General features: G+C 45.5%; 1 protein-coding gene across 1 annotated transcript in view; it reads right to left on the reverse strand.

The window, feature by feature from the left end:
• Nucleotides 1–472: 472 nt before the first annotated feature.
• Nucleotides 473–14,697, reverse strand: part of GOLGA5 (golgin A5) — a 36,245-nt gene continuing 22,020 nt past the window's right edge. The window contains exons 10-13 of the mRNA XM_066276062.1: nucleotides 8,433–8,652; nucleotides 5,911–6,016; nucleotides 3,139–3,202; nucleotides 473–903 (exon numbers count right to left, since the gene is read on the reverse strand). Of these exons, the coding sequence (XP_066132159.1) occupies nucleotides 823–903; nucleotides 3,139–3,202; nucleotides 5,911–6,016; nucleotides 8,433–8,652 (471 nt within the window). The 3' untranslated portion in view covers nucleotides 473–822. The remainder of the gene's footprint in view (nucleotides 904–3,138; nucleotides 3,203–5,910; nucleotides 6,017–8,432; nucleotides 8,653–14,697) is intronic.

Below are 14,697 nucleotides of genomic sequence, written 5' to 3' on the forward strand. Positions count from 1 at the left end.
TTCTTCAAAGTGTAACATTTCTGCACTGGGTGTTTTACAAAGGCTAAAACACATCTGACTCCTAAATGCTGCAGGCAGGGGCTACGGCTGTCCTGACCTACAAGCTGGAGGTACAGGCTGAAGGGAAGGAACAAGGCGGAGGCAGACGGGACAGAGACCGCGGGAGTGAGGCTGGAAGGAGGCCGGCGCCATGGCGAGGGCGGGGGCGGGGGAGGAGCAGTGCATGCTGGGGCAGGGCAGGCAGCCCCGAGAACCAACCACTGACGTCAGTGGCTGCTGTCTGGCTCCGTCATCTGGCCACCTGGAAGGGTCTGTTTAAAGAGGATGAAAAATTACTATTTTAAAAAATAAAAATGCACAGTAAATTTTATTTGTTTGTAAAAAGATTTATACCAAGCAGGCCTTTAACATGTAAAAAAAGTAAATCTGTATTTTCAAAATTAAATATAGGAAAATACAAAAGCAGACTGAATTATCAAAAAGAAAACATTTTATTTATATCACTGAATACAATTAGTCTCCCTGATAATAACCCATAATCAGTGTCACCTACAATACAGGCTGGCCTGTGCAGAGGTGAAGCGCCCAGCACGTGTGCACATGTCCACACGGAGCCGCCCAGCTTGCTAAGTTACTGTCAGTTTTAGGAACTCTTACCATCTGAAGGAAATTAGAGGACGATTTAGGTAGCAGAGTACTCGTACAATAACTTAAAAGCTTGTAGTGAGAAATTACTTTGTGCACCCTCGTCCGGAATTTCAGGCATTGACCTGCAGACCCCAAGTCTGGAAAGACGGCCGCGATGGAAGCCCGGGGTCCCGCTCACTTGCCGTGTGGCTGGTCATGGTGCATCTCCGGTGTGTAAGTCAACAACACAATCATGACCCAGAGGTGGAGCAAAGCCTGCAGAGAGAGAAAACAATTCATGGGTCAGTCAACAACCACCTTCAGCACAGGCCCGCTGCGGTGCAGCAGACAGGACTCTTCCTTGCCTCTGTACCCTGAGGCTAGCCCTGTGGCCGCACCATTCTAGGGCTCCGCACATGCTTCCTGGTGGGTAAGTGTGAAGAAACCTGTCCAGTCGGTGGAGGGTAACAGAGTGATAATACCTACAAATGTCTCGGTCAAGAGGAGAAGAGTCCTCCAATCCTGCATCATAAGCTCATGGACCCACAGCCACTCAGGTGACTGTAAAGCAGAGTAGGCGGCATGATGAAAATTGCTGGGTATGCATGAAGTGGCTGGAAAGGCTGTGAAGCACAGTTCTGGCTGGTGTTCTGAAGAGGGTTTGGCCATGGTTGGCGAGGGGGCATGGGAAGACATGCTCGACAGGAATAATGTGTCCGGTTTCAGAGGTGACTTGGGGCCAGCACAGGACCTCCAGTTGACAGTTCCACTAACTCCCTTGTGGCAGTGTGGCAATGACATGAGGTTCTCTCCCTCAGCGTCTGGCCTTCTGCAGTGTGCAACATCACATGTCATGCTGACACAGTGCATGTGTTCTCAAACTCTCCACCTGGAAATCAACCCAGATGTGGGCACATTTTGAATCCCTTCTGAAGCCATTCAATCTTGATTCTTTTATTCTCTCCATCATCCTCTTCTTTAAAACTTTTTATTTAAAGAGCTAACTCTTCCCTCTAGTGGATAACAGAGAAATTTCTTTCTAAGGACACTTTTCTTTTGTGTGTGTATGTGTGTGACAGAGATAGAGAGTGAGGGACAGACAAGAAGGGAGAGAGATGAGAAGCATCAATTCTTCATTACGGCACCTTAGTTGTTCATTGATTGCTTTCTCATATGTGCCTTGATCGGGGGGCTACAGCAGACCGAGTGACCCCTTGCTCAAGCCACATGAGCCTGCAGTCCAGCCAGCGATCTCGGGGTCCTCTGCATCCCAGCCCGACGCTCTATCCACTGCGCCACCGCCTGCTCAGGCTGGTTGCTTTCATTTCTTTTGAAGAAAATGCCTGCCTTAATTCAAGTCAACTACTTTTAAGCATCCTCATTCAGAATAGTTTTTTAGGCTCACAGGACACATGAAATGGCATGGCTAACTACGGTAACCATTTTATTAGAGATAAGAAATATGAAAGAGCCTGACCAGGCGGTGGCGCAGTGGATAGAGCGTCGGACTGGGATGCGGAGGACCCAGGTTCGAGAACCCCAGGTCGCCAGCTTGAGCGCGGGCTCATTTGGTTTGAGCAAAAACAGCTCACCAGCTTGGACCCAAGGTCGCTGGCTCAAGCAAGGGGTCACTCGGTCTCCTGAAGGCCCGTGGTCAAGGCACATATGAGAAAGCAATCAATGAACAACTAAGGTGTTGCAACGAAAAACTGATGATTGATGCTTCTCATCTCTCTCCGTTCCTGTCTGTCTGTCCCTGTCTATCCCTCTCTCTGACTCTCTCTCTGTCCCTGTAAAAAAAAAAAAAAAGAAAGAAAATAAATAAACCTTGAGACCTTTTTAGAAAATAAAGCAAACACATGAAAGCAACTTTACATCAAGATAAAAATGAAATCAATTGTTTTGTATTGTATTTTTATCATAAGAGGGGCTTACAAATGGAGGTGATGTCACACTGCACTACCGCTGATTTCATTGTGAGAAAAGTTTTGAACAATTTATCTTTTAGACATAATAAATTGTCAACTCCACTTGCATATTTTAAGGAAAAAAATATTTTTTTACAGAGATAGAGAGAGAGTCAGAGAGAGGATAGGTAGGGACAGACAGACAGGAACGGAGATGAGAAGCATCAATTATCAGTTTTTCGTTGCGACACCTTAGTTGTTCATTGATTGCTTTCTCATATGTGCCTTGACCGTGGGCTACAGCAGACCGAGTAACCCCTTGCTCGAGCCAGCGACCCTGGGTTCAAGCTGGTGAGCCTTGCTCAAACCAGATAAGCCTGCGCTCAAGCTGGTGACCTCGGGGTCTCGAACCTGGGTCCTCTGCATCCTAGTCCAACGCTTTATTCACTGCGCCACCGCCTGGTCAGGCGGAAAAAACATTTTAATTACTAAAAATGAGGTTTATTGATTTACTAGACTTTTAGTAAAAAAAATACCAGCAGCTGAAGCAAACTAGTTATAAATCAAGTGCAGCATTGTTTTTTAAAAAAACAAATTCACTTACCATATATATAATTACAAAAACTCGTGCTATGGGGTATCTTCGGAGAAAAATTCCCAGACGAATACTGTGCAAATGGTGGTGGGGTGGAGAGGAGAGGAGAGAAGAGAGTTAGACTGACAACAGAGCTATCTGCTGTAATATTTAATAATGCCTTTTAACATTCATTTAAACTAGTTCTGTGGCTACCTTTAAAAAAATCTATTTATAGTAGATTGTTGAATACCATAATTACTTAAAATAACCACACAGAAATATCATAGTACAAACATACTTTAACCATTATTTGGGGTGTGGCTATTACACAGCTTGGTCCCTCTCTAAGTCACTTTTCCTTTAGGAACTAAAGTTACCAAACACAAGGCAAATGTGATCACACGAAAAGGAAAAGCTCTGGCTGGAATTAGTCTGCAGATTGCTCATCGGAAGGTTTTCACATGGACACAAGCTTCTAAAAGGCAGAAAACAGGTCAAGTAAACACTTGAACAAGTGAAGTGTGGGGAGCAATATGACGTGCAGACCTTATTCCTCACGCCCCTTCACAACATTCGCCCATCAAGATGGATACGGGTACAAGCCAACACCCCAACACACCTTTCTTCCTTCCCTTTCTGCTTCTTCCGCTGCCGCCATCACAATGCTCTGCACATCAGTTCTCTAAAAATTACGTAGGTTGAATAAATGAGTAGTTGAACTAGATGTGCATATTAATTTGGGGATAATGACTATGGCATCCTAAGCCTGTGGCTTCGGGAATCTTAGTAAATCATCCTCCTTATTTTTAACACCATAGCTATATTCTGATACACAAAGGGAGGGAAAGATTGCTCTTTTATACAATCATTCACTGAAACTGTGTTTAATTATGAACACTAAAAGACAAAAGAGCTTTGTAGGATTATTTAGACACGAACTTTATCGAGGCTATATATAAACTGTTAAACATTTTTTCCTTTAAAAGGTAATAAAAAGACAGATTATTAATCTTTTATTATACTGCTTACCAGCAGAATAAATTATTGACGGTTAGTACATGTATGAAAACCCCGACAGTGGTGCTTTAGATTAAATTTGCAGGACTTAAAAAAAATTTTGCAGGATTTTATTTTTTGAGTCCCGCCTCTTCTTCATTCAGAGCAATCCCGAGCACCAGTCAATGTTTGGGGGTTTCCTCTAGCAAGCCTTTTGTTTGTCCACTTTGGTTGCCGAGTACGGAGAACCACTTTTACCTGGGTGATTCTCAATCCTGCCTCTCCGGTGAGCTGTTCTTATCTCGGCCTTGCCAGCAGATGGGCTTACACCCAAAATAAAACTAGCTTCTTGCCTATTCATTTTCTGTTCAAATCCCCCTTTATAGGAGGACGAAAGGTTAGGCAGGGAAATCTTCTTTGTAGTTTCTATGGTTACTTGTTCTAGAAGTTTCCAAATCTAAACTACATATCAACCTATGTAGCAAAAGCTGTAATACCCAGTCCCACAGCTGTCAGGCTTCTTGCCAGTCTCTGCTCGATCACGTCTGGCCATTTAGTCAGGGGACATAGTGCCAGCCCGCGCCAGCGGGGCCACACTGCTAAGGGCACCATGGCAATGCAGCCGAAGGACATTGAAATAATTTTCTATTATAGAAGATGGATGTCTGCTAATCTAAAAAATGTTTATTTTAGCCCTGGCCAGTTGTCTCAGTGGTAGAGCGTCGGTCTGGCGTGCGGAAGTCCTGGGTTCGATTCTCGGCCAGGGCACACAGGGGATGTGCCCATCTGCTTCTCCACCCCTCCCTCCTTCCTTCCTCTCTGTCTCTCTCTTCCCATCCTGCAGCCGAGGCTCCATTGGAGCAGAGATGGCCCAGGCGCTGGGGATGGCTCCTTGGCCTCTGCCCCAGGTGCTAGAGTGGCTCTGGTCGCTACAGAGCGACACCCCGGATGGGCAGAGCATCGCCCCCTGGTGGGCGTGCCGGGTGGATCCCTGTCGGGCGCATGCGGGAGTCTGTCTGACTGCCTCCCTGTTTCCAGCTTCAGAAAAAATACAAATAAAATAAAAAAATAAAAATAAAAATGTTTATTTTTAAGTATTTGTAATATGTAAATTATGTATGTAATATGTACAAAACATGAGTACTGTTCAGTTACATATATAGCATCTTTCATTCTAATCATATGACAAAGTAATGAGATAAAACATTCAAATGGGTGCATTTACAGGAGACAGACACTTTCTCAATGAAATTTTTTTTGAGAGGAAGAGACAGGAGATGGGAAGCATCAACTCATAGTTGCGGCACCTTAGCTAGTTGTTCACCGGTTACTTCTCATATGTGCCTTGACGGCATTGGGGGGGGATCAGGCTGAGCCAGTGACCCCTTGCTCAAGTCAGCGACCTTGGTTGGGATCAAGCCGGATGAGCCCGCGCTCAGGCTGGCGAGTCTGCGGTCAAGCCGGATGAGCCCGCGCTCAGGCTGGCGACCGTGGGGTTTCAAACCTGGGTCCTCAGTGTCCCAGGTCAATGCTCTATCCACTGCGCCACTGCCTGGTCAGGCTAATAAGTTTTTAAATAGCATTTATGATAGAAAAGAAATAGAGTTAACCATCTTCAGTGAAGTACAGGCACTGCAGACCTCTTGAAGCAATTTCATGACACTGAAATATCATGAAAGGAATACAGTAAATGTCACTTTAAGTATCACCTCTGCCTGACAGGACTCATGATGACTGAAACAACTGGAAAAGGTTATGAAAACAGTTGAAGGCCCATCACTCATCATTACGGGCGTGGCTTACCTAAATTGGTCAATTGAACTAGCAGCTCTGCGAACTTTTCCATACATTCCTGCCAGATTAGTGTCTGTGTCATTAAAAAGAACAGGAACATTCCGCAGACGTGTGCCTGTTTAAACAAGAAAATAATAAATTAATGTACAGACACCAAAATGAACTTTCTAACAAAATTTTAGTGGAATATACATTATATTACATATGGAAGAAATTCTCAAGGCCAACTTTCTAAGCATTATATCTGAAGATAAAAACAAAGAAAATAACAGATAAATTTGATCATATAAAATGTTTAAACTTCCATCTCCAAATAATCAAAATGTAACAACTAGGAAAAGAATTTGTCTGAAATTAGCAAAAGTTAGTTTACAGACTAACACTAACTGGTGCCAGTAGTCACCGTTAGAGCCACTTGAGTCCTGTGCCAGGAAGAGTGAGGCGACCCCTTTCTACAAAGCCCAGGCCCCCTGCATCTGTGTCTCAGGCCCAGGCCGCTCCTAACTCCAGACTCACCCCATTGCCTATTCCACTCCCAATGGAGGCCTAACGACAATGCAAACTCAGTATGCCCAAGGCCATGGACTGATTTCCTGCCTCTGCTGCCAGCCTACTTGTCCTGCAGTTTTCCGTCTCAGAACACGACAACTCCATCCTTCCGCCTGCTCAGGCCGAAAAACTTGACTCCTTTCTATCAGACCCCGAAACCTGCCAGCAAATGCTGTCAGCTCACCTTTAAAATAAAGCCTCAGCCTGACCAGGCGGTGGCGCAGTGGGTACAGCGTTGGACTGGGACGCGGAGGTTGCCAGCTTGACCATGGGTTCATTTGGTTTGAGCTAGGCTCACCAGCTTGAGCCCAAGGCCGCTGGCTTGAACAAGGGGCCCCTCAGTCTGCTGTCGCACCCCGATCAAGGCACAAATGAGAAAGTAATCAATGAAAAACTAAGGTGACTCAACGAAGAATTGATGCTTCTCATCTCTCTCTCTTCCTGTCTGTCCCCATCTGTTCCTTTCTCTGAATCTCTCTGTCTCTGCCACCAAAAATAAATAAAATAAAGCCTCACAGTCCCCTCACACTCTGGTCTGAACCACCACCACCTCTCACACGGGTCCCCTGCTTCCACTTTAGCTCTCCGCAGTCTATTCTCGACACAGCAGCCAGAGAGTTATCTTGTTTCAATGCAGACCACATCGGCCACCCCTGATAAGGTCTCCCAATGGCTTCCCCTGCAATCAGAGGAAAAGGCCTTAAACAGGCCTGAACAGCTTCCTCCAAGTTCTCTGAGTCACCGTCCTCTTCCTCTTCCCGCACTCAGTCTACTCCAGCTGCACTGGCCTCCCTCCTGTTCCTGCAACAATGTCAGAACCTTTGTACCTGCTCCCTCTGCCTGGAACACTCTTCCTGTAGCTCTCCTCATGGTCTACTATCTTGCCTCCCACAGGACTTCAGTGGTACCTTTTCAGTGAAGTCATCCTGCCCACCCTAGATCACAACCCCATCTCCACACTCGGCCCTGATGTGTCTGCCTTCCCCGCCTGCTTCCCTCCGCGGCACACACCACCACCTCCCGTAATTCCCTCACTGTCCCCCGGCTCCCTCTCCCCCAGTACCAGGCTCTAAGACCTGCAGGGCAGATTTTGGTCTCTTCTGCTGACCTCTTTTGCCTAGGCGAGTAGCTGGTATAAACTAGGCACTATTATTTGCTGATTTGGGCAACAAATGTGTATACCTGAAGACCCAGCAATTCCATTTCTAGTCATTTATCCTAATAACAGACATGTACAGAAAATACTTTCCTCAGAACTGCTTGTAATAGTGAAAAAATTGGCAAAAATCTAAATTTCCAACCATAAGGAATTGATTAAAGAAATTATGGTATTTCCATGATAGATGCCTATGAAACAATTTACAAATCATATAATATAATTATGAAAAAAGTAAAAAAATAACCAAATAAAAAATAAATTTTAAAAATTATGGAAATTTATTTATATGTGAAAGTTAAAAATCAGTAAAACAGATACTATAGTCATATTTAGGAAAAAAATATGAAAGGAATTTCTAAGATGAAGTCTGTTGAAGCTTGTCCTAAAGTCTTTAACATTCTCTCTGAATACGACTGTGGAAAAACAGATTTCTCTATTACAATTATAGAGCCTGGATAAACTTACATGACTACATGTTAGCTTTAATATTCCTCAAAGTCCCTTTCCACTGAACCACTGCCTGTCAGTGACAGCTTCCTGAGCGTCCTACAGACTTCACCATGATTACCGGTCCACGGGCCTCTTTTCTCTAAGTCCCACACTAGGAGGGACAGCCATCATTCACAGTCTAGCTGACCAATGATCACACCAAACAGCACATGGCCCAGACCTCACATCAGGAGAAATGTGGGTGCTTCATTGGATGAAATTTCTTTTCCAATAAAAACGGTCTTTAACTTCTCAAAATCATGTTTAAATTAGCAAGATTGAAATGAAGACAACAGGAAAACAAAAGGTTCTTTTGAGATTCTTCTGTTTTTACCTTCGCCACTGTCAACGGCAGACATGTTAATGGCAGAGCCGTTCCCGCCCGAGGCAGCTTTTAGCTGCTGCTCCAGGCGCTCCAGCTGGAAGACCAGGGAGTTCTTCTCCGTGCTGAGAGCCTCCAGCAGGGTCTGCTTCTGGATGAGCGTCTCTGTCAGCTGGTGGAGGCGACTTTCCAGCTCAGACTGACTGCTGTTGCTGAGCGCTTTATTGGTAAGCTGAAAGGCAGTGTTCACAGAATTATTACAGAATAGTCAAGTCACACGACTCAGAAACCACATTACACATCCCCGTAGGTAACATGTAGCATTCACTGGTTTCTCAACACTCTACGATTCTTCATTGTCTACAGAAGCAATTTTCAAACTGTGTTAGTGAATCACAGCATCAATTTGGTGATTCACAATCTGCATTTTAAAAAATACAGAACTGAACTACACCTCACGTGGCATGTGAGAGCATTATTTTGTGAAACTTGTTTGTTTTGTATGTTGTAAGAGTGTGTGAGTACTGAGACATGATATAAACCTTACTCCTTACTGTAAACACCATGGTCCAAAATACCTGAAGGCACTGATCCATGGGGCACAGTTCAAACTTTCCGCCTTAGAGAACTCAAGACTAGTGGTCCAGTGCAAAGACCACTCACGCCCTGCGGTTTTCATCCCGCTCTGCCACTTCCTAGCTATCTGACTGGAGGAGCTGCTAGCCAATCTGAATCTGTTTCCTCTTGTGTTACCTGAGGACAACAGCGCCTGCAGCACATGTTTAGGATATTAAGTGCGAGTTTTCCTCCTATAGCTTCTCGGCCTTTCAGCTAAGATCAAGTGAAGAATTTTCCTAGTAGTCTGGCTGACGGCTGGTTCTTAGTAACTTCCTTCACTCCACCTCCTCTGTTCTCCTCCGCCCCCATTTCCCCTCCTCCCATTCAGCCTCCGCCCTGCTGTCCCATCTTCCCTGTGGGAAATTCAGTCCCTTCTCTCATTTAGGTGCTACCTGCCTTGAAAGCCTCTCCCTCGAAGCCCTTCCCAACTACTCTGGCCCAGGGTGACCCCAGCCTGCTTTTAGACTATTGACTGTTTGGGTATTTATCAGTCACTGTGGTAACCTTGTTTAAAGGAGTCAATTTTGCCTCCTCAATGTAACTGTAAGTCAGCTCGTGAGGGCGAGTATCACTCTGCATCAGCACAGTTCTGAGAAGAGGCTACTAGGTCCATCTATGTTTAAAACCCCAGCTCTGCCATTTCCTAGCTATAGCCTGGGGCAAACCACAAATCGGAGCCTGTTTCCCTGTGCATAGGGTGACTTGACTAAATGAAGGGATATATAAATATCTAACACAGTATCTGCCAGAAGGCAGGGAGCGAAATTAGCCTCCTTCCTTCTGAATCCCTTATAGCACGCCCACAAAGTCTAGCCCACAAAGGGCTAGGCCCACAACAAGTAACTATTGAGCATTATACTGAGTATAAACAAAGACTGACTTACTATTAAATAGGAATACTCAATTTTAAGATTATACTATGATCCCATACTAAGCAACTTATTCCATACGTCAGTATTTTTTAGTGAGGTAAATTTACATACAAGTGAAACACCCAGATCTTAAGCACATAATGAGTTCTGACAAGTGTGTAACTGTGTAACCAACACCCAAACAACCACTGTTCCATTTCTTTTTTTTTTTTTGTATTTTTGTATTTTTCTGAAGCTGGAAATGGCGAGAGACAGTCAGACAGACTCCCGCATGCGCCCGACCGGGATCCACCCGGCACGCCCACCAGGGGCGACGCTCTGCCCACCAGGGGGCGTCGCTCTGCCGCGACCAGAGCCACTCCAGCGCCTGGGGCAGAGGCCAAGGAGCCATCCCCAGCGCCCGGGCCATCTTTGCTCCAATGGAGCCTTGGCTGTGGGAGGGGAGGAGAGAGAAAGAGAGGAAGGAGGGGGGGGCGGGGGTGGAGAAGCAAATGGGCGCTTCTCCTATGTGCCCTGGCTGGGAATCGAACCCGGGTCCCCCGCACGCCAGGCCGACGCTCTACCACTGAGCCAACTGGCCAGGGCCCACTGTTCCATTTCTATCACCAGAATTTTGTTTTGCTCTTTCTTGAATTTCCTATAAATAGAAACCTACAGTAAGAACAATGTTGTGTGTGGCTTTTTTTTTTTTTTAATTTTTTTTTATTTATTCATTTTAGAGAGGAGAGGGGGGGGGGAGAGAGAGAGAGAGAGAGAGAGAGAAGGGGGGAGGAGCAGGAAGCATCAACTCCCATATGTGCCTTGACCAGGCAAGCCCAGGGTTTCGAACCGGCGACCTCAGCATTTCCAGGTCGACGCTTTATCCATTGCGCCACCACAGGTCAGGCCTGTGGCTTTTTTTAAAAAAGACTTTTCCAAGTTTTTGTGTCAGGAGTTTGTTTCTTTTTATTGCTGAGTTGTTTGCAATTTGTCTACCCATTTACTTGTTGATAGGCATTTCGACTGTCTCCAGGTTGGGCTATTTGTGAACAAAGCTATTATAAATATTCTTGTACAAATTTTTTGTGGACATATAGCTTCATTTATATTGACTGAGTATCTGGAATTAGAAATCAGACGTCTGTTAACCTTATCACAAGTTTCAGAGTGATTGTGCTGCTGTGTAGGGGAATTCCAAGTGCACCATCTCCTCACGGCACTTGGCCTTGCCAACCTTTTTAATTCAGCCACTCTAGTGGGTGTGCTGTGCCTATCTCACTGAGGTTCTAATTGCTTCTCCCAGAGACTGATGGTTCTAAGCACCTATTCGTGTGCTTACTTGGCCACTCATGTATCTTCTTCTGAGAGTTGTCTATACAAGTCTTTCACAATTAAAAAAAGATCAGTTGTGCATATTCTTATTAGTAGTAGGAGTTCTTATGCTGGTAACGAATGCTTTCTCAATATAAATACAGTGTGTCCGTAAAGTCATGGTGCACTTTTGACCAGTCACAGGAAAGCAACAAAAGATGATAGAAATGTGAAATCTACACGAAGTAAAAGGAAAACCCTCCCAGTTTCTGTAGGATGATGTGGCAGCATGTGCGCATGCGCAGATGATGACGTAACACTGTGTATACAGCGGAGCAGCCCACGGCCATGCCAGTCGAGATGTGGACAGTACAGAGGAAAGTTCAGTGTGTTCTGTGGCTCGCTAAATTCAAATCCGTGACCAAAGTGCAACGTGAATATCGGCGCGTTTATAACAAAGCGCCATCACATAGGAATAACACTACTCAGTGGGATAAGCAGTTGAAGGAAATCGGCAGTTTGGTGGAGAAACCCCGTTCTGGTAGGCCATCAGTCAGTGACAAGTCTATAGAGGCTATACGGGATAGCTACCTAAGGAGCCCTAAAAAATCTGTGCATGAGCCCACATTGAACTGCACTGAATAGGTATGAAACTGGGAGAGTTTTCCTTTTATTTGGTGCAGATTTCACATTTCTATCGTCTTTTGTTGCTTTCCTGTGACCGGTCAGAAGTGCACCATGACTTTACGGACACACTGTATTGTAAATACCATCTCCCAGGCTGTGGTGAACCTCTTTATTTTTGTAATAGAGTATTTTGATGAGCAGAAAATTTTAATTTTGATGAAGTTAAATTCTATCATTTTTCTTCTATGATTGTTTTTTATGTCTTCTCTAAAAATATCTGTCTTCCCCCAAATTGCAAAAGATTCCCCTTTATTTTCTTCTAGAAACTTTAGAGCTTAGGCCTAGCTCCATCCAAAATTAATCTTTGTTAACTTTACAAGTCTAATTAGAGAATAAGGATCATAGGTCATCCCCACCCATGTTTTTATCTAGTCCCACACAAGTTTTTGAAGAATAATGTTAAACTGCCTGACCAGGTGGTGGCACAGTGAATGGAGTGTCAGCCTGGGACTCAGAGGACCCAGGTTCGAAACCCCAAGGTCTCCAGCTTGAGCATGGGTTCACCAGCTTGAATGTGGGATCAGTAACATGGCCCCATGGTCGCTGGCCTCAGTCCAAGGTTGCTGGCTTCAGCAAGGAGTCACCGGCTCTACTGGAGCTCCCTGTCCTAGTCAAGGCACATATGAGAAAGCAATCAATGAACAACTAGGGTGCTGCAATGAAGAGCTGATGCTTCTGATCTCTCTCCCTTCTGATCCTGTCCCTGTGTGTCCCTCTCTCTGCCTCTGTCTCTCTCTTGCAAAACAAAAAGACTGGCAACATATATATATATATATTTTAAGATTTTATTTATTCATTATAGAGAGGGGACGGGGGGGGGGGAGCAGGAAGCATCAACTCCCATATGTGCCTTGACCAGGCAAGCCCAGGGTTTCGAACCGGCAACCTCAGCGTTTCCAGGTTGACGCTTTATCCACTGTGCCACCACAGGTCAGGCAACATATATATATTTTTAACCAAGATATTTTTCTCCTTGGAGGCCAAAGGCAGTTAAGATAAATAAGAGCAGCATATTTTATTGCTCACTCAGCACAGATCTCAGCTCACTCTGACTTGGGGATATTTTTTTCTTGTAATGTATTAAAATGCTGATCTCTTTTTAAATTATTTAAGTCAACCTCATTCTGTAAGACAGGTTTTCTCTGTTCTACTTAGATGAAAAATCTTTAAGAGAAATCCTTGTATGGTTAATTCTTTTTTTTTTTTTCTTTTTGTATTTTTCTGAAGCTGGAAACGGGGAGAGACAGTCAGACAGACTCCCGCATGCACCCGACCGGGATCCACCCGGCACATCCACCAGGGGGCGATGCTCTGCCCACCAGGGGGCGATGCTCCGCCCCTCCGGGGCGTCGCTCTGTCGCGACCAGAGCCACTCTAGCGCCTGGGGCAGAGGCCAAGGAGCCATCCCCAGCGCCCAGGCCATCCTTGCTCCAATGGAGCCTCGCTGCGGGAGGGGAAGAGAGAGACAGAGAAGAAGGAGAGGGGGAGGGGTGGAGAAGCAGATGGGCGCTTCTCCTGTGTGCCCTGGCCGGGAATCGAACCCGGGACTCCCGCACGCCAGGCCAACGCTCTACCACTGAGCCAACCGGCCAGGGCTGGTTAATTCTTGATTAACAAAAATAGCACAGTTTACCTGAACAGGCGTGGCACAGTGGATAAAGCATTGGACTGGAATGCCGAGGACCCAGGTTCGAGACCCTGAGGTCGCCAGCTTGAGCACAGGCTCATCTGGTCTGAGCACAGCTCACCAGCATGAACCCAAGGTCGCTGGCTTGAGCAAGGGGTCACTCAGTCTGCTATAGCCCCCCTTTGGGGCACATATGAGAAAGCAATCAATGAACAACTAGGATAGCACAACGAGGAACTGATGCTTCTCGTCTCTTTCCCTTCCTGTCTGTCCCTATCTATCTGTCCTTCTCGCTGACTCCCTTTCTCTCTCTCTGTCTCTGTCACACACACACACAAAAATAGCACAATTTCTTACACAGATTAGGTACCCCATAAATATTTATAAATATTGGGATGTTTATCTAAGGATTAAACCAGATGGTGGTTTATGCTCCTTTCTGTTCTTTGACTTTCTGCTAGCAAGTCATAAAACCATTTGTAAGTATTTCACAGATACGGGCAAGGAAGGAGAAGGGAATGCTCAAGTCAGTTCCTTACTCTAAAAATTAAAATATATATATTAAAAACATTTTAAATGGACTATTACAAAGTCTGAGAACTTTAAAAAACAAAAATTATTGGAGTTTCATGATCAAACTAAGTCATTAACTAACTAAAAAAACAAGAATTCCCTGGCCGGTTGGCTCAGTGGTGGAGCGTCAGCCTGGCGTGCAGAAGTCCTGGGTTCGATTCCCGGCCAGGGCACACAGGAGAAGCGCCCATCTGCTTCTCCACCCTCCTCCTCTCCTTCCTCTCTGTCTCTCTCTTCCCCTCCCGCAGCCGAGGCTCCATTGGAGCAAAGATGGCCCGGGCGCTGGGGATGGCTCCTTGGCCTCTGCCCCAGGCGCTTGAGTGGCTCTGGTTGTAACAGAGCGACGCCCCGAAGGGGCAGAGCGTCACCCCTGGTGGGCGTGCTGGGTGGATCCCGGTCGGGTGCATGCGGGAGTCTGTCTGACTGTCTCTCCCTGTTTCCAGCTTCAGAAAAATACAAAAAAAAAACAAAAAAAAACTAAAGAATTAAGCTTTGGGTAAATTATTTACATGATCAATGAGTCTGTTATTTAGTACGTCACTCATCTGCAGCTCAGCGAGGAACAGACACGCTACAGCTACAGGGTAAGTGAATGCATGACCCCACCAGT

Source organism: Saccopteryx bilineata, chromosome 4 (assembly GCF_036850765.1).
Source record: "Saccopteryx bilineata isolate mSacBil1 chromosome 4, mSacBil1_pri_phased_curated, whole genome shotgun sequence".
In the NCBI taxonomy this organism is placed as follows: domain Eukaryota; kingdom Metazoa; phylum Chordata; class Mammalia; order Chiroptera; family Emballonuridae; genus Saccopteryx; species Saccopteryx bilineata.